At 38.4% G+C, this 21124-nt stretch overlaps 1 protein-coding gene across 2 annotated transcripts in view; it reads left to right on the forward strand.

Moving 5' to 3' along the window:
• Positions 1-21124, forward strand: part of TMC3 (transmembrane channel like 3) — an 87724-nt gene that overhangs the window by 39104 nt on the left and 27496 nt on the right. Inside the window, exons 1-3 of one of the 2 annotated variants that reach the window (XM_072148353.1) lie at positions 13413-13543; positions 14081-14224; positions 16374-16449. In XM_072148353.1, coding sequence (XP_072004454.1) covers positions 13440-13543; positions 14081-14224; positions 16374-16449 — 324 coding nt within the window. In that variant the 5' untranslated portion in view covers positions 13413-13439. Of the gene's footprint in view, positions 1-13412; positions 13544-14080; positions 14225-16373; positions 16450-21124 lie in introns of those variants that run through there. The other variant, XM_072148354.1, reaches the window with a different exon arrangement.

Raw genomic sequence — 21124 nt, forward strand, 5'->3', positions numbered from 1 at the left:
AGTCTCCTGGCTTGTGATTGGCTCTGTTTCTGGCCGCCAAAAAGCAAAACGGCGGGAGCTGCCATTTTCTCGAGCGGGCGAAGTATTCGTCCGAGTAACGAGCAGTTTCGAGTACCCTAATGCTCGACCGAGCATCAAGCTCGGACGAGCATGTTCGCTCATCTCTAGTTATGAACCCTTTCTCATTGCATTATACAATTAATGACATGTGTCAGCAACTGTACATCAACATCTTTCAGTAGGGCAGTAAGTGTAGAATTTCATTATTAATAGGATGGATTTACCTCCATGTATAAAGATCCTATACATGGCCACATCATCACTTACAACATGTCACATCTTCAGTTGATGGCAATGACCCATAGCATGGTAATCTTCATAAGTATATGGTGCCATTATTGATGTGGACCGTGGTGCCTGGACTTGATAAAGTGAGCTGATAGTTTGAAGAAAATAAAACAGTTAACTTGGATAACTACTTGCCATTAGAATTGATCACTCACAACTGGTGGTTCTGATGTGGGCACAGACATACTACATGTTCTGTGTCAGAGCTTCAACACAGAGCCCACCACACTAGCTGCCATGGAGGAAGTGATCCACCACTTCGTACAGGTGAACTTTCAGCAATAACAGATGAATGCTCAGCAATAAAGGGAAATGCATTACCACGGCTATACAAGCCCGCAGGAGGCCAATTGACTGCTCACCCAGCAGACGGCAGTTCTGACAGATTCTGCCTTTGCTCGGTAGATTTAAACTCTGACAACCATGGATGATGATGCAGAGGGACTGGCGTTGGATGGAGGACCATAGAGTTTCGCGGACGTACGACAACAAAGCCAATATAGAGAAATGAGATAAAGAGCGCAGAGAACTCAAGTGAGATCTTTTAAAAAGGACAAAATTACTTAGGGTGTAACTCTCACCTGATGTAACTGTATAGAGAGCATATCATATACGTGCTGTAAAGTTGAGGAGCTACTGCCCGCGGGACGTAGAGGTCTGTTCATCCAGAGTGACGGAGCAGCAGTAAAACAGAAATCCATGAGATGTTGTCCCGACTTTATAGGCACTGCTTCACTCAGAAATATGGTCGCAGTATTTATCCATAAGAATAGTTTTATTTATAATAGGCACAACATGTTTCTCCGGACAAGAGCCTTCGTCAGGTGCAGTTGATCTGTAAGCAACTGCACCTGACGAAGGCTCCCACCCAGAGCCGGAACGCGTTCTACCTATTATTAATAAATCTATTCTTATGGATAAATACTGCGACCAGATTTCTGAGTGAAGCAGCGCCTATAAGATCGGGATGACATCTTGTGGATTTCTGTTTTAACCAAGGATGATGGTCATCATGTCAGGAAGACTGTGAGGGTAGCTTTACAGAAGATGACCCTGGATGATGTTGTTGAAGCGGGTGACTGACTGGGAGAAGCTGACGCTGGATAAGTAGGCCAAAGTCCTAGCTCTATGATCCTGCCATGAGGGACTCAAAGGAGTTCCCCAAAATGAAAGCATAGGCATGGCTTGGCAACACCTTACTGGGCAGTGCAGAAAGTATATAGCACTGGGCCTATGCCCTAGACAAGCCTCCAAGATCACAGCAGCGTAACCTGTTGCATCTAGTCCAGAAGTGGTTTATCGGGCTACCTGACACATACGGTGCAATGAGTGGTTATAGACCGCTTCATGCACTCCCTTCTCCATTGTGTGTTGCACAGGGTGACCCCCAGTGGGGGCTCTTGGCCCAGCCTGCATGCAGAGCAGTACCAACCATGGGAGAGGGACTACAGATGTGTACCTTGATGATCAATGGATGTCTTGTTTTAGGATTGTTGGGGTTTGGTCACTCTAATCTTGGCCACTCTCCCTAGTCACTCGGGGTTGCATGTATCCATGGGGATACCAAGTTTTACCCAGTTCTCAGGTTATCTTCAGGAAACCCCAGGGCTTCCTTCGACTTTGCTATGGAATTCCTCTGCTTTGTGTGTTGACAGCTGGGGATTCCCTAGCTAGTGGGGAACCCATCATCTGCCCATGAATAGTCACTCCCCATGTTAGGTAGGGTTCCCCCAGGCGGTATTTGAACTCTTATTTTGTAAATCTGCCCCAATATATGTATGCTGAGTTAGAAATGCAATAATTGGGTAAACACTGTGGCAATGAAGTGGTGAAAGACTAAACTTCAGACAGAAAGCCCACAAACAAACAGCAGCTGAAAGACCTGACTGAGCAATGAAAAGGAGGAAAAACAGCACGTCTTCAGGCAGTCATTACCACAAGGGGTTTTCAATCACGTATTAGAAATTTACATTTAATGTATTATGATTAAATTTGTCCAATTTCATTTGAGCCCCTGAAATGAAGGGATTGCCCAATATTTATTAAAGCCTTTGCTCCAGTTTTCTGTCTGACTTTGCACCAGAAAGAATGTGCAAACCGCTTGCACATGTATTTATGAAGTGTTTGTACCAGTTTTGTGTCACAGCTTCACTGTGTCTGACAAGACAAAAAAATGTGCACCAGAAGGGGCGTTCCAGTGCACTGTTGGATTCTGTGCACCACAATTCCAAAGCTCGAAGAAAGTGCACCAGAATAAAAATGAGGCATTCTGCCAGAGACATGTACATACCCCTATGTCACTTCTTCCTTTTGCCCCTGTATTTGTCTTAACTTATTACATCCATTTATACTATGTTTACTCTGGCTTTCATGGAGTACTGTATTTTGTCAGGACTATTTATGTAATGCCGCTTTTGCTCTGACATGTCATACAACATGTGTTCAGTGAACCTGCACTCATTTTTGTTTGGGCTTCAGACTCTCTTTTTTATGTGTTTTATGTTTGTATTTTACAAAAAAAATCCATACACTATATAAAAGAAACACATGCATCTGGCATTTTTTTTACATACACTTAGATTACTATGCCTTTGAACAATTTGGGCAGCCCATATGATGATGCAATGTCTTTGGAAGCTTCTGATATGAGCTTTTGGCTTATTGGCAATATCTGAGTTAATTAGAGGGATACCTGTGGATGTATTTTAAGGCACAACTGGAAAAGAACTGTATTTTTGTGTAGCATCATGGGAATGTCTAAAGAAATCAGCCAAGATATAAGGAAAAGATTTGGGGACTTACACAAGTCTGGTTCATCCTTGGGTGCCAACTTCTGATTTAAACTGTAGCTTATACAAAAGCGCACAGAGACTACAAGGAAATACTTTCCTGTGTATTTTTGAGCAATGCATTTTAGAAGTTATATAGGCAATACTCGGTGGGAAGAGAAATGGGATACTGTTGGTTTGCATTTTTAGATATGACTAATCCGTTCATCACAACCCGGAACTATGTTGCTTTTAATAGTATAATAGTATAACAAAAATCAAGCTATTATATCTCACTCATCCATCAGGTTCTATCACCTTCTGACTATTTCAACCTGACAATCCAGCAAGTCCTAAACAGGGGTACTGTAGCTAACCTGAGTTTTAACATAAAAAAGATCCAGATGGTCAATCCCTATGGAGTAAAGTAAAGCCAAAAACGTGATAAAAATGCACCTGTTCATAGGAATTATGTACCAAAAAGATAGGGAAATAACAGATACATTTCTCTAATGTGTATTACATGCTGTATATATGTGACAGACACAGATGGACACATGAGGTTCTGATCTACGGCAGAGAAATACATTTTATTGTGATCTATAAAAATAGCTCTTAGTGTCTCAGATGCCAATAGGAGTTATGTGCCCCGAATGACCTACACCTTCCTTAATGCACGTGTTATAGTGATTTACACCTCAGTTTAGAAGTAGGTTAAAAAGGAAAACCAATTGCTCCTCAAGGAAATATTAAAGTATTCACCATCAGAAAGTATCCTAATATCATAATATGAGTTTTCTGCCCAGTAATAATGTGCAACCATAAAGTAATAGGACCAATAAAAGATAGATTTGCTTCTATGTATTTACCTATAGTAGCAATTATATATGGTAGTTTGTAACAGTACTATATTTCTGGCCTGACCTAAAGCATTAATAAGGATTCAGGTGTAGGTGTGTGTATGTGTGTTGGGGGTGGTGGGTCCTGACTCCTGATTATCTGAAAGTGCCACATACCTGAGGGTATGTAACTTTTATTTTTAATCTGAAAAATTCCTATGAACACTGTGTATACCTACTGGTGCATTTCCATTATATTTTTCCTAATTCCATTAATGTATATGGATCCCGGAGCCCTTAAGGCTCATTTACATAATTGTAAAAGCCTTTTTTGTAAATATCAGACCATACGAAGGTTAAGTAAGAGAATATCCTGCCAGAGGGGCACACACCAACATGTAAGTGGCCTTGGTTTACAATTCTTTATCCCGGTGGTAAAAGTCCTTTAACCCCTAGGGGACTCAGCCTCTTTTGGCCTTAAGGATGCGGCCCCATTTTTCAAATCTGACCTGTGTCACTATAAGTGGTTATAGCTTTGGAACGCTATGAGATATCCAGGGGATTTTGACATTGCTTTCTCGTGACACATTGTACTTCAAATTAGTTTAAAAATTTGGATGAAATCTTTTGCGTTTAGTTATGAAAAAAAACTAAATTTGGCAAAAATTTGGAAAAATTCTTTATTTTCAACGTTCTAAATTCTCTACTTTTGATGCAGACAGTCATAGCACCCAAATAAATTCATAACTTAAATTTCCCAAATGTCTGCTTTATGTTGCCATTGTTTTTAAGATTCCACATATTTTACTAGAATGTTATGAGGCTCAGAATTTAGGTATCATTTTTCACATTTTTTGTAAAATCACTAAAACCCGTATTAGATGGACCTGCACAACTTCTAATTGACACTGAGAGACCTAAATAATAGTGAGACTCGTAAATTACCCCATTGTGGAAACTACACACCTCAACGTATGAAAAACCACTTTTAAGAAGTTTGTTAACCCTTTAGGTGTTTTATAGGGGTTAAAACAAAATGGTGGTGCAGTCTGCAAATTGTAATATTTTTTCACAATAAACTCATTTTGGGTGGAAAATTAAACATTTACAATGGATTAAATGAATAAAGGCGCCACAAAGTTTGATACCCAATCTCTCTCGAGTACATGGATACCCCATATGTGGTGGTAACCTGCTGTATGGGCGCACGGCCGGGCATAGGAGGGAAGAGGGCACCATCCAGATCAGATTTGCTATGTCACATTGTACAGGCTATAATTTTTTTCTTTTTTTTAATGTGGACCTATAGGGGCTTATTTCTTTTGCCACATGAGATGTACTTTTCTGGTACGTAATTTTGGGGAATCTATAGGCTAATTGGTGAGATTTTATTATCTTTATTTATTATCTTTGTTGGTGGAGGAAATGAAAATCATCACTTTTTAGGAAGATTTTGGGGTTTTTTTGGGCTGTTTACCATACCATAAAAATAGTACATTATTTTTATTCTATGGGTCGCCACCATTACAAAAAGATCTCATTTATATAGATTTTTTATTTTTTACCATTTTTACTGAATAAAAAGTAATTTGGCAAAAATGTTGTTAATTTTAGCATCACCGTCTTTCATATGCATAACTTTTTTATTTTTCGCCTCACAAATCTGTTTAAGGGCTTATTTTTTGCGAGAAGGATTGTTCTTTTTAGTGGTCTTATTTTAGAGTGCATAACATTTTTTAAATCACTTTTTAGAGCATTTTTTATAGGGTATTAATTGAAAATTATCTTTTTTTTTGGAGATTTTTGGGGGTTTTTTTTACGGGGTTTACTTTGCGGATCTAGTAATGATTCTGTTTTATTATGCAGATTGTTACGGACGCAGGGATACCAAATATGTGGGGGGTTTGTGTATTTTATTCAATTGTACTGAATAAAAAACAATTTGGAGAAAATCTTGTTCATTTTAGCATCACCATCTTTTCATATGCATAACTTTTTTATTTTTCGGCTGACAAATCTAGTTAGGGGCTTATTTTTTGCGATAAGAGTTGTTCTTTTTAGTGGGCTTATTTTAGAGTGCATAACATTTTTTAAATCACTTTTTAGAGCATTTTTTATAGGGTATTCATTAAAAATGATCTTTTTTTGGAACGTTTTTGCATTTTTTTTTCTACAGCGTGTACAGTGCGGGTCCAGTAATGATTCTGTTTTATTATAAAGATTGTTACGGACGCGGCAATACCAAATATGCGGGAGGTTTTTGTGTTTTTGTGTTTTTTATACTTTATTAAGTGTTTTTATAGGAAAGTGACATTTTGGGGGCTTATATTTTAATGTATTTATTTTTTATTTATTCTAATGTATTAACTTTAGTGTTTTTGACTTTTTTTTACTTATACATACTTGAACTTGAACCAGTGATGCTCTGATCACTGGTTCAAGTTCAATACACTGCTCTACAATACTATTTTATTGTAGAGCAGTGTAAACTGTCTGAGCATGCAGGCGCATGCTCAGACAGTTTGCAGTCAGACCTGGAAGGGATCTGACTGCCAGGGACATTGGGCAGCTCCGGGGCACATGTCAGTCCTCAGAGCTGCCCAGAAGTGGATCAGATCCCCCGGTAAGCGGCACGGGGGATCCGATCCACAGCGCAAACACCCTTACACGCCGCGGTCATGCTTGACCGCGGCGTGTAAGGGGTTAACACCCGCGATCGGAGCCAGCTCCGATCGCGGGTGTTAGCGCAGGCTGTCAGCTGTACTAGACAGCTGACAGCCACTGCTTCTGGTACCGACTCCGTTCGTGAGCCGGTGCCAGAAGCAGGACGTTATAGAACGTCCCCGTGCGCTAAGCATCTAGCCCCGGGGACGTACTATAACGTCCTGGTGCGCCTAGGGGTTAAAGGAAAAAGCAGAGTCAAAGCTGACTCTAATGCGGCGAACTTTAGGGACCAGGGAGAGTGTGGAGCCGTACATTTTTACAGTTAGGTCTGGCGGGAGGGATGTGTTAGATAGAGGAAAGATTATTAGTTCCGTTTTGTTCATGTAAAGTTTTAGAAAACGGGAAGAGAAGAAGGAGGATAAGGATGATAGACATTATGTGGAGAGGTATGAGGGAATTCATTTGCCACATGTAAACATTTCTTCAATTGAATGTTATTTAAAAAATTGTTCCTGTGTGAAGATAATTCCTCATAAATGTAGCCTTGTTATCCCTTAGAAACGAGATAGCTTCCTCGGATACGACCAGCCCGCACTCTGGTAGAGGTGGCCAGACATGCGCTATTGAGTCCTGCCTGACCACCTGTCTTCAGAGTTCATTACCACAGGACGGTAACTTTTTGTATCTTTGTCTCTCCAGCAGAGGTGGTCTTATTAAGGACACAGTCTTGTTTCTAAGGGACCATATCACTACATTTATGAGAAATTATCACACAGGTAAATTTTTTTAATAACATGTAATTGAAGAAATGAATCTATATGGCAGAGTGTCTGTGCACAGATTACTGCCATGCTGTGCCTGTGGCTAAAGACCCATCCACCTATTTTCTCCATTCTATCTCAACCTCCTCTGCTGGAGATGGGATGTATATAGAATCAGAAAGAGGATAGAAGATTTGAAAGACAGGAGCCCCCTAGTGGAAGGAGTTTCAAAACAGTTTTTAGATTGGAAAGTTAATATTGTTTTAATAAAATGTCTTTGCAGCTGTCTAGTAATCTGGTCAAAAATATGAGGGGGGGGGGATTTATCAGTGAAATTTATCTTGAACTCTGCAGGAAATTGCAGTTATTTTTGTGGCTACGCCACCTCCACCATTGTTTTATATCAGAAATGAGGGAAAAACTAGGGATGGGAAGCCTTAGGACCCAGCTTCTGGGGTCCAAACCTATCAGATATTTATAGGCTGTGGATTTTCCAAAAATGTTTAACATTGGAAACCCCTTTTATAGGGAGACTTTCAGATAACAACTTGTCTATCAGTTGCTCCTTTTGATAACTAATTCATGAAACTGCACAGGTAATAGTGAAATTATTTTAATATCATTCAATAAAATCATTGAAATGTCAATTTATCTCATATGTATCTGATGTATCTGATAACCATCATTTTAGTATGGGGAGGAATTAATTTCTAGACAGTGTAAGGCCAAATACACACAAATATATGGGGGACGCATGTACGGCTGCATGCTTGTGGTCGTACATACGTCCCCCATAGATGACAATGGCGCACAGAGCAATAGGGTGCAGCTCATGTGTGGCACCGTGCCGCCTATACACAGGGAAAAGATAGGACATGTCTATATTGTGCCCGTAGCTGTTAGGTATACTGAAGCATACTTTTCTATGGGTTCACAATGGAAATTCACATTTCCATATTTTTCCACTCATCTGTTAAATGGAAAAGAATTTGGAACCTGTCCTAATTGTTTCACACTTGCAGATCATGGAAGAGAATAGAAATCTGTGGATCTGAAAAAAAAACCCAAAGACAATCCATTTTTGTTCACTGATGATGCTGTGAAACAAGGTGTTATATCTTCTAACCAATGTTTAACCTTCAGGTTTTTTTGCAGATGTGAAAAAAATGGGAAATAGAAGAATAACCAAAACAGAAACAAAAAACAGATCTGTTGTCAACGGACACACAATAGACACACCACTGTAAATCTGCCTTTGTGCAGGCTGATGGCTCAACATTTCTAGGAATGGTCTTTACCAATAATTGGTACACGTAATACACCTTCTAACATTTTAATATGGCCGTGTGCTACCCATACCGTAGATTTTCAGTAAAATATACACAGCCACCTTCCATTGAATTTGCAATATAGCCATCCATTTGAATGGCCGGATTGCCCACTGGACCATACCATAAGCAGGAAAAAGGTAGAGCATGGTCTACCTTCCACTGTATGAACTGCCTGGCTGCATGGCTTCCTATGGAGATGGGAGAGGTGAGAAGTGCTCCTCCCTCCCCTTCTTCAGCCTTTGGTATGTGATGAAAAAAGAAAATCCTATTAAAGCAAAATATGAACTAATTTTGTAACGTAAATCCCAGCAATGTTGCTATAATGAGAATAGGGCACCAAAAATATAAAAAATGCTACGCTCAGAAAGCGAATAACCAACAAAGAATTATACACGTGGACGAAACACGTGTCGGGGAGGTGCTGGGCAGCTCTCCCTCTATGCGCCTACTACGTTTTATATTTCAGGTATAATTTGTGATCTGTCTTTTAGCGCTTTAAACCATTTGTGTTTACTCAGTATGGATTGTCTCTTTGGGCTTTGCACTATGCACTTTATGATGTTACATAATATTATGCCTAATGTCCATTAAATATTGATGCTGCCCAGCACCTTGTTGGCTTTCGCCTTGCAACTACCCAGAATTATGTGATGTTCTACTTTTAATGTATATCAATAAACTTTACATCTTTTAGTAACGCATGCTCACTCTATTTTCTTTGTTGGTTATTTGGTATGTGATGGCCCGGTCCCAACCTAGGAGTAGCATACATTTGCCTGAAAGGAGCCTTGAGGCTACACCCTCTAGCAATGACTGGCTGAGTAGCTTCAAAGTATCAAAATCACTTGAGTCACAAGAGTCCCTGCCTGTTTCTTTTAATCCTAAATACTGGGATCTCTGTGCAGTTTTATAAAGTAGTAGCTAATTTTTTTCCCATTAATTCCTTCCTCGCAAAAGACTTGTTAAGGTTGGGATTACTCCATTAAAAAAGTCTTAATATACATCCTTATTGATTTCATCTATAGCTCTTAATATGAGAGAATCTGGTTAATTACATTCTCACTTCAAATCTTTATTAGCACAGAACAATTAACCTTTGACCTCTGCACATCATCTAAATAAGATGGAAATGGTGGATGGATGAAATCTTGTGAAAAGGCTGTGCATCTGATCATCATCTCTAACCCCAGAAATTGTGTCACTGGGCTGTCAGCACATTATATAGTGATATACTGACACTTTCTCAATTAATTTCCTGCTATGATTATACATCATAGTATATCCAATGGTTTCATATACCAGTTAACATGTGCATCTGTGGCTTCCTATTAGACCCCTGACCTTACCACATGTGCCCCGTCACAGCCTCTGCCCTCATGATAAGTAGGTGACAATATGTATGTCTATTGACATCCTGATGCTCCACTTATGGGATATTGCCACCAGCCAGGATGTCATGTCATGTCAATTCATCACCAGCATATATATCTGTGGTGAGAACATGAGCTTTCTTTCCAGGTTAGAAATAATTAACTGTGTGAAAAGCATGTGGTCTCAGGCATAACAATTTGCCTCTCTCTTCAGAAAGAATAGGTTACATCTGTAAAGACACCATTTTGTAGACCTTATAGTACTCCCCATCCATCATTTTTCTATGAACATAGATATAAAAATGTAACTATGAGACCACAACTATTCAAATCAATGTTCACCCATGACAATGGTAACTATTTAAAGGACATCTACCACCAGGAAGAAGGATTGTAGACCAAGCACAGTCACATGCTGGTTTGTGTCGCATCTGTTAGGTTCTTCTCTTTTTTTAGCTTCTAAGGACCTTGTTTTTACAAAAAGAAGGTTTTCAAAATTATGCAAACTCCATAGATGGCAATGTAATTTGCATAATTTTTAAAACCTTTATTTCTTAAAAACAAGGGCATAAGAAGCTACAAGAAGAGAAGATCCCGTCATTAGGGGATACACACTAGTATGTGACTGTGCTTGGTTTACAATCCTTCATCTTGGTGATAGATATCCTTTAAATCTACTGGTACTAGAAAAAGGATGGGACAAGCAATCCTAGGGCACCTCGAGTGCAAGAGTAAAAATGGGTGAGTTCTCTGTAAGGTGCTCTCACCTGATATTGATATGCTGTTTGCATAACAACTATATTATCATGGTTATATTGGTTCTTCCACTTCCTTGTAACAGGCTGACTAGCATTCCCATGAAGCCTTGCACAGTAGGCTGTAGCTAGTGAGCTCTGCCTCCAACTACTCTCATTGCCGTAGCAGTGCAGCACAGCCAGAGAGGCTGTAAAACAGCAGAGTATGTATAACATGTATAAATACTGCAATTTTTTTCCACACATAACACTCATTTCGTGTGTGGTTCGCCCTTGCTATCTTGTAAAGTGTCTTTCATGTTATACACATACCCAAATTTTTTATTATTTATTTTATTTACTACTCCAGACTACTATGAATGCGCGATGTAGTACAATGGTACAGCTGTCAACACGCCTACGAAAAACAGCATTTTCCTGTTTATGCCATGGTGATTCCCATTTGATATGCATTTGATATGCTTTTACTGTTTGACAAAATTCTATTTGTGGGGAAAACATACAAAAGCAATTTACTTGCTGTCTTTTGTTGGAAGAAAAATGACACTATTATCCATCCTTTCTGCTTCTACGGTATGTACATTTTGCCATTTAATTTACTATTAATAATGAGTCTTGAATAGGACCCAAATGATGCCCCCAGCAGTTCCATCTACTGTCCCAACATGGAAGGTTAACATATGGTTAAATTGATGGTTTCTCTTCCTAATAATATTCATATATGAATGAAAATGTATTTTACAAAATTTACAGAAACATGACTGCACTGAATACACATCATCATCCCTGTGGTAAATGCTAACAGAAGGGTTAGGACACAAGATAAAATTTTGCAGTGTTTTACATGTCTCTAGTCTATAGGCTGTAAGTCTCTAGAGAACATCACTGGATCACTTGTTTCTAGCTTCCACACATTTAAATAACTACATTTGCAGATGTATAAATTTGCAACTTAATTATCAATTCCTCTTTACAACTTGCATGTATTTGCATAATATAACTTTTTGCTTACTGGGTGCATGAGGCTATTTGTAATACTAAAATCCTAGATTGATAACAAAGACTTTAATCATGTTTGAGTGATTTCCACTTAATTCACTTTGCATGTGATCACCAGGGTCATGACATTCTTCTCCTCTGAGATTCATACATCACATTAGCTTGATCCTGTGCATGTGCAGATATCTTCTGGAGGCCATGTGCATGACATAATCTTCCTCAACCCTGATGTTAATTTTATATGAATTTGGGAAACTTACTGTTAAACTTCAATAGATATATTGCAATATTTACATTTTAGACTTACCCTAAATTAAAGTATACACTTCCTATAATTTTTCTATATCAGAAATGAAGTTATAAAATTTTATTCCAGCCTTCACTGGAATCACTTTTTCCTTTTAAGATGAGTTAGTGGATCAGGTAGAAGTACCTTCCATTGTCCACAGCAGGTGGAGCTTGGAGGTGGTGGGGGTGCCTGACCGCAGCGCTGCTACTACTTACTGCTCCTATTGGTCACAGCCCCAGTAGACCGGTACTGTATTGTGAGCAGATGAACATTTGAAGATCAGAAGCAACATGCCTGGTCACTAACATAACTGTAGTTAGTGGTCACTCCTGCCTCATCCTCCTCCTGTTGCCTAGCCCTAACTAATCGTAATCCCAGCATTACAGCCCAGTGGTTGGGGAATTACTTGTTGTGGCCATCTGACTCCCACAACAGGTAATTTTCAAGAAAAGGAGAATTGAGCAGTTAGATTTCACCGCACCTGATCCTATTGTTATAATAAGAGATAGGTCACCACTCGAGGATATGGTCTGTGGCAACTCCTTGTCCAGAAAAAACTTATGATAAATGTAGGGAAACGCCTTAAATGTTTATCCACAAGCAATATAATCCTTAGATACGATTACTAAGAGTTAAGCTAAGTGCACACGTCCGTTTGCTGAAAATGGGCCTCAGAGGGAATCTGGGCAGGACCCTATTGTATTAGGAGTACTCTATAGTATGTGTAGTGAGACATGGTGTATTCATCGCACCATTACACTGCATAATGAAAGATAAGTTGGCCGAAGTTTGTGTGGCCAGCTCACAGCCAATAAGAACTTTTGTGTGCACTTGGCCTAAGGTTGTTTTCCAAAATAAATCATATCAAATACCAAGATTCAGAATAAATTATTTTCATTTTCACCCTTTATGCACTACTGAAGTGGAATGGGGCAACAACCTCAGGATAGAAGTGGTACAAGTGACGAACCAAATAAATGATACATTAACTGTGCACATTAAAGCAATCCTGGTCTTATCTCATAATTAATCTTACTCCATGTAATAGTTAGCATTTGGAAAATCAAGAATCAATATTGTTTTTTTTTAGGCAGATATAAAATACATCAATAAAATACATGGTAGAATATTGTTATATATTATTATTATAACTATTATGTCACATAGTGCATCCTTAAGTGGGAAACCTTCTATTAGAGACTTGTATCCCTCAGCCCTGTCACTGTGGTGGGCGTTCCAGGCAATAAAACAGGAGGAGAATGCTGTACTAAGCACACTGTTCAGCTCCTCATGTCTGAGGAAGGATTATACTGCAATGACAACAGTCAGCACCTCTACAGCACTGAAGCCTACAAAGTCCACTAAGAGATATAAAAGTGTCAGGAGGAACACCAATATTTACCGCGTCCCACCACGGAGGTAAGCTGAAAGCACATGGAGAATCTATTTCATAATATTGTATGCCAAATGAACTTTTGTGTATTTTTGATAATGCTATACCTGATTCTGTAAAGTAAGGAAATATACAATACTAAATATATTGAACACATATTTTCAGCTGACAGTCCAAATTTAACCATTGAAAGATTCAGCACCATGGAGAGCAGCTGAACTATAGGGTTCATTCACTTGCTATACAGTATTTTCTATATTCCAATATTTTTTTCCCTATAACCTCAGCCTTGATGTTGTCTTCTTTTCAGTAAAAGCAACAATTTAATAGTAGTTTAATAGCAATTTAATGTAATAAGAGCAGGGCTGAATTTGTTGATTAGTTTCTTATGTTCACTGTGATAAGACTGTGATAAGTAGTCATGATGATGGTCCCCTGGACAACTGATAACTGTGAAAACTGTAAGTTTTGATGAATTACTTTATGCTTTACTGTTTGGTAAACAGGTCTGCTATAGCAAATGCTTAAACAAAGGTTTCAGAATATTTTGTTTGTTTCGGCAGTAACTCGGATGAAGATGAAAATGAAGGAAAGGAGGAGAATAATGATCCAGAAACTATCTTCCAGAACATACAAATCCAAAAGGAAATAGTTGCAAATATTCGTTGCAGGCCATGGCCAATGAGACAGAAGCTGCGTTCACTTAAGTATGTTTTATAAAATGTTACTGACTCTAGGACAGTTGATAGATGACTGGTTGTAGTCTTTCAGTTCTAGTATAGGAATTTATTCTAGCGCTAGTCATTCAGTTCTATTTATAGTAACTTACTCTAGTTCTTGTCATTTGCTCCCTGAGAGGTATTTATCCAGATAAGTGTTTGTATGTGGCCAGGCATAAAATTCCCCATGTAAAAGATGTTAAATATAGTGGGGGTCTCTATCCTGCAGGTCATGGCACATGGAAGATCCTAGTGTTAAGCATCTTTCCTGTTGTTATAAGCATGAAACATGTCCTAGGTATGAGAGAGAAAGGCAAACAGTAAGAAGTACTGTGCTAAATATCAGAACAGCAGAGCTGTGTGTGTGAGTGTAGAAGTATGTGTATATATTTGCAGAGTAAAACTGGATGTGTGTGTCAAGCTTTGCCTAAACAGAGAAAAAGAAGGCATAATACAAAAATGCCTTCTGGTTAACAAGTTGTAAAATTGAACAATCTTTGAACAAAATATGTTAAAAATATGTAAGACATCAATCTATTACAAAGTACAGCTAGAGATAAAGAATGTGCATGTACGTCTATAAACTGTGAGCTCCTTCACCATATTGCCGTTAGATGACAGGCTGGAGGACGGGGTCACACTTCATATAGCTAAATCTTCTGAAGCTTGGCACCTAGAAAAACAGTTCTAGTGTAAAAAGGAGAATATGTCCTTAAAAGAAAATCTACCATCTGATTCAAACATTATAAAGTTGCCTCATTGACTACATCCACTTTGCACCCGGATGTCGCATCTAACTTTGTAATAGTCTTTTGTAGTCTCGTTTTCCTAAAAAAAGATGTTTCTGTGATATGCTAATGAGCTAATTAGGAGTTAATTAAATGACTGAAGAGGCATGAAAAAATTACAGCAAGACGAAGTGAGCAAGGGCTACTGTGACGTTGACATTAGCCCTTAAGACTCATTAACATATTTTAAACCCTTATTTTCTTCCAAATGCAGCATTTTCAGGTTTAATGAAGACAATATCCAGATTCAGTAGGCACATGCTGACTTCTAAATGTGCTTATCTTCATGTTTGTGTTTGATGATGTTTGACATTTCTTTTAAGGAAGCAATTGTTGCTGCTCATCAATCTGTGAAGGTTTATGCGGCTGGTTCCAAAAATTTTGAAGTCTATAATTTACAGTGAGAAAGACAATTCACAAGTGAAAAACTTTGAAGGCATCTGAAAATCTGGGTGCCATGAGAAAGAGTCTTATAGGACAGTATGGTTTAAGTTTACAAATTTACATCTAAACTAGCCCTAAGACTTCTGGAACAATGTTCTGTGGACAAATGACTGGAGATACAATACTCCTTTTTATATTTGGTCATGAACTAAACACAGCATATCAAACATATGAACTTATTAGTATGGCGGTGGAGGGTGGTCATTTTGGCTTGTTTTGCAGTCACACGACCTGGGTACCCTGCAGTCACGTCAATTATGAACTATGAATTCTTGTTTACCAAAGTATTCCAGATCGAAATAATACAGTATCTATCTAACAGCTAAAGAATGGCAAAAACCTCAATAAACCGTAGTGACTTGTAGAAAGGGGCACAAAATTCATCAAGAACATTTTTGGAGACTGATCAAGCCAGAAAAAGATGATTCCAGTTATTGTTGATAAAATTGATTCTTCCGGATATTGATTCTTGGGATTGTGCTTAGTTTTTACCCGATGGTTTTTACATTTTGGCCACATATTTGAAAATCCAAAAATCCTCAGTTGCTGCCCATCTGTGGACTAAATGTGTTTTTTTAAATTATGTCCTGCCATGAAAACTTGAAACCAAAGAGTTCTGTATTGCAGTAGAGCAGAGTGTTTGCGCTGGCCCACATTTATTAAAGCCCCTGCAGCAGTTTTCTGTCTAACTTTGCACATTCTTTTCAGTGCAAACTACTTGTATGTACTGTATCCAACTCAATACAAAATTCTGGTACACATTTCACCACATTTGTCATTCAGTGTCCTAAAGAAATGTCTTTAGGACACATCTTAGAGTCAGAACAATGCAGGTGCAGTATCTAGTTGGAGAAAAATAAGAACAAATAAAAATGAAAAATTGTAATCTGAATATTTTCTGATAGGCAAGCAAAAGAAATTGTACTGAAATATGAAGGACGGCTTACCAGGACACGGGGTTATCAAGCAGCTGGAGCAGAGGTGAGGACTCATATGTGGAAGCAATTGTTCTGTATTTTAAGACAGATTCTCTCTGATGACCTTCTGATACTGTGTAAGATATTCCTCCTGTAGCAGTTCTGCTAGCCAGTGGTTACAGTCTTGTCTTCTATCAATTGCTTTTCATTTGCTTTAGGGGTATTCATGATATATTAAGAGTATTGCATGATTAATGTTTCAGCAGTAACCTATTGTATGGTATCTACACATGGATGAGAGATGTGTGGAAGGAGATGTCCTTTGGGACTGTGGTGGTATTGACTTATTGGCACACATGTTAGCACTACTTGATCTATGAATAAAATGGCGGCAAGCAGTATGCACATGTAAGAAGGAAGTGTGGGCAGCCATGTAGAAGTATCATTTCATTATGGCAACTTATTTGTTAATGACTGTTAACATTGCAGCTGGCACGGCTCTTAATTATAAGAACATGTGCCGTCGTCCTGTGGTTTGCTAATTTTTGTTAATGGAAAGATTCATTTCAAAGATTTCCTGGATCTGTTCTGATTCATGTGGTTAATGCAGAAAAAACAAACTATCAGTATATTTTAACATGTTGATCAGCTGATTAATGTGGAGTTTGACACAATTTAAGAAGTTATTTTAAAAAATCTGAAAACTTCAAATAACTGCAATTTATTGAAAAGGGACATTGTGCATTTTCCATATTTTGGCCATTTTCACATGCCCCTATTTTGGTCAGTAGAATGCATCAGTGGGGGTAACAGCTTTGGATCCTTGAGGTGTTACCCCTCAGGGCCATATTTAGTGTTGATGCTACCCTAGGCACTCAGTGTTGGAGTCGTCAAGCTAACACCTCTATGCCTATATCCCCCAGTACGTTACGTGCAATACATCTCCGGCAGACTTTGCATGTTAAATGTGATGTAAGGTCTGATTGAGCACTGGAATGCCCACTTCTGTGCAGAAATTTGTGTCACATGAAAAGTAGTGCAGCGTGCGACACTTATTAAATACCTGTGCAAGCAGTTTCCACTGAAAATAACGAGCAAAATCTGACACAAAACTAGCACACGACCCTTAGTAAATGTGGACCATTGATACAGATCTGCATAAATGACAGGACCTAGAGTCTTATATAGACTCCAGGCTACCATGGTTATAGATTGTCGCTTTCTGATGACATCACAGGGAACAACGATCTAAGCCAATACGGCAATGCACTGCGGGTGGCAAGCACCAATCACAGGTGTTAGCATATCGTGGCAAACACGTGGCCTGTTTGGAAAGGGCTCTGCTCCTGAGTGCTCTCCATACAATCTTTTCCACACATGGATATACTATTATGGCACTTTTTGGCAAGGGGCTAATGAGTAATAAAATAATGAAATGACCCTGCTCACAAGAGCTTACAGTCTACAGTAGATGGGGTTTATGCAAATCTTTTCCATATCCAGTCAAAATAGCTGTTTAAACACATTTAATCTCCATTATTTGAAAATTTAAAGGGGTTGTCCTGCAGAAGCAATACTTGATTCATGGAAAACAACTGTAAGAAATAAAGAAATATTGTGTTTTCTTTTAAAATAGAGTCAATGGGATCTACAGGTATTCATTAGACGGTCCTGTTTTTTTTTTTATAGCTGGAACCGAGCCTACAGGATCATTCCTCCTTTCAACATGAAACCGCCTACATTATTCCACATTATTCCAAGTATATTAAGAAAAGATAAATAACAATCCTTTCTTGGAAAAAAAGCAATTATCAATTCTCTGCCTCTCATACTGTAGTGATTTTATTGTCCCTGTGCAGCAATGATGGCAGTATTTATAGTGTAATAATAGCCATCTCTTACATTCCGAATATTTAGGATGCCGCACACTTGATGCTATAAAACCTGCACCTTACATCAAACACATTATAAGGGTCTATAACCTCTGTACACAGCCTCCACCTATCAGTGATAGCAGAATATACAGTCAGCACAGCTTTATCAGCACAGGCCCAGGCTCCTTCCAATGACATCAATGTGTAATTTATATGTCATCAATATAACCATATGACTGCTTCTTGGTACAAATAAACAGTGAAAGAAGCCAGTCCTACAGGCTCTAAATCTGTTAGTAGTCTCAGTTAATTCTTTGCTTAATTAAAATACTTCAGTTGCGCAATAAAATGAGAAATAGCTCTGTAAAAATTAATTAACTTTCCCATGATGATTTATAGAGCAGTTATTCCATGAAATCCCCAGTCTGCTATATGAGGAGAGAAGCTTGTAATGTGTGTGTTTGCTCAACACTTCTGGAAAATGGATTTTGTGTGGATAATATTAATAAGATCAAGGCACTTCTGACATGTATATAAATGGCCTATTAGAATGCAATGTAAATGGCGTATACCCATAATTATGTTGTATAAACATTGCTTTATGTTAAAGGGAACATGTCAGCAGCTTTGACCCCATTAAACATGCAACCACTGCAGGTAGGGTATAAAAAGTTTTCTCGCATTTGCTATTTTATGTAAATCTATTAAAAAAAACACTAACTATAAAAAACCTGCTTGCAATGTCATATGTAAATGAGCTTAGGAAAGTCACTTTTAGGGCCTAGAAGGAGATCGTCACTTCAGATCCCCTAGATTCCTAGATTCACACATTAGGCCAGTGGGATATGAAACCAAAAGATATTGTTAGTTAAAAGAAAGAGGTAGAAATTGGATCTCACTGCAATTTACAGTCCCTACTGTGTCTGTAGCTGCCCATATCTCTATTTCTATAACATTTTATCTATCTAGACACAGGCATAAAAATGTGATGCTCCCCTTCCAGCCTCTTAAAGTGACTCAGCTGATTTCCATGTGACTTTCCAGGTGAGCTTTTTTCAAAGATAAACAGATGAGTAAATGCTAGAAAGGATTCTTCATAACCTACTTGAAGATAGTGTTAATTTAGTGGTATAAAAGTCCCTATCAATAAACTAATTCCAGTTTTCTCAATTGATAAACCAGGAATGGTTCAAAACATAATAAGGAATATAAATTCATTCCTGGCTTTCGTCTTAAAAAGAAGCAACATCTACACCATGAATCACTGTCCTTTATATAATCTATTTATTACAGAAAGAAACAGAACAAAGCCAGTTACTAGTTTATGTTTCAGATCACTAACCTTAGAGTTTTAGGTGTGGCCCAGTTCAGGTATAAAGCCGGAATAAATAGAAACTGTAAGCAGAACTCGACCTAATAAATCACTACCAGTGAGTTGTCACTTGTCACAATACCTTCCAGATCCTGTTACTGTCATGGGCCATTGGGGTGCCATCCACCAGAATATTTACGTTGCAGTGAGATGTATACTGGTTGCTCTAAGTCAAGCTCTCCTCACTGTAAAAGATCTTTTATGCTGTGATTGACATCATTGAAAAGACTTCAGAAGAACCAGTTTTTATGTCTCTGTATGCAAGAGTGTCAATTACAGTGAAGAGAGCATACTGAGGGGTGGAGAGCTTGACTTCAGCACTGAGCTTTCTGCCTATCTGACTTTTTACAACCATTTTATGTCTTATGTAAAGTAAATCTTGTGGATAATAACACCACGCTGAAAGAAATATCATTTGTAAAGTGGTAAGGTGCTTGACAACATACTGGTAGTGTTTTATTAGGTTAATTTCTGCTGGTAGGCACCCTTTAATACTCACACAAATGTGTATTATACCCCTGATATGTGCGTGCATATGATTAAAGGTTTAATACATAAATGCTGTATTTTACAAATTCTCCTTACCCCTTTGGTGTCCAACTACTGACATGCCACCAACAATTTCATTTTTTTTAATTCCCAAAAAATGTAGTTTACTTCAGCCTAAAACTATTCTAAAATTAGCCCACGATTTTGCCAAATTCAATATTTCTTTAACTTCCAAATTTGGTATAAATGCTTTGGTATAGACATTTGCAAGATGTTTTTCGCAGAATAATCCAGTGTTGACCATGACAATGAGGTACTGCTGTCAACAGCACAATATATTAGCTTAGCAGCACTATCATGAGCACAGAGTTTTATTATAGACGTAATTATCACTATTAGACCATATTTGAAACCTTCATTTGCATACTTTTCTTTCTAGATCTCTGTTTCCAAACCCATCCAACACCTCCACCTTGCCATTAGTCACAGTGCTATTGTCATGTATATCCTGAGAAGTCAGAAAATAGTGGATGGTAACGGTGTGGTACGCTTCCTGCTTAGAGCATCAGCCTTAGGCCTCATGCACACAACTGTGCTGAAAACTATGTGCTGAAAAAATGTTTTGCAGTCTGTTTCGGCCAGGTGAAAATGGGTGGGATGAGTGTTGCTCGCCTTTCCCATCTCCATAGAAACTGGGCAGCCCGGTCCTGATGCTGTGAGGCCCCCATGTGACTATGACATAATAGAAGTCAATGGCAGCTCTGAGCTAGCCACAATTTCTGAGACTAGCTGAGTGCCGCCATATAGGGTAGTATGCATAGGGTATTACAAATATAATGTATAGTATATGTGCTGGACAGGAAACACATGCTCTCAGTATATATGTGATCATGTAGCTAGTCGGAAGTAAGGGGTTGGCTAATATAAAGAAACATGGAACACATGAGGCACCTGAGATATTTGCAACATAATTTTAACTGGTGAAAATGCATTTTTCAGCACTG

This window comes from Engystomops pustulosus, chromosome 4, assembly GCF_040894005.1.
Source record: "Engystomops pustulosus chromosome 4, aEngPut4.maternal, whole genome shotgun sequence".
Lineage (NCBI taxonomy): Eukaryota > Metazoa > Chordata > Amphibia > Anura > Leptodactylidae > Engystomops > Engystomops pustulosus.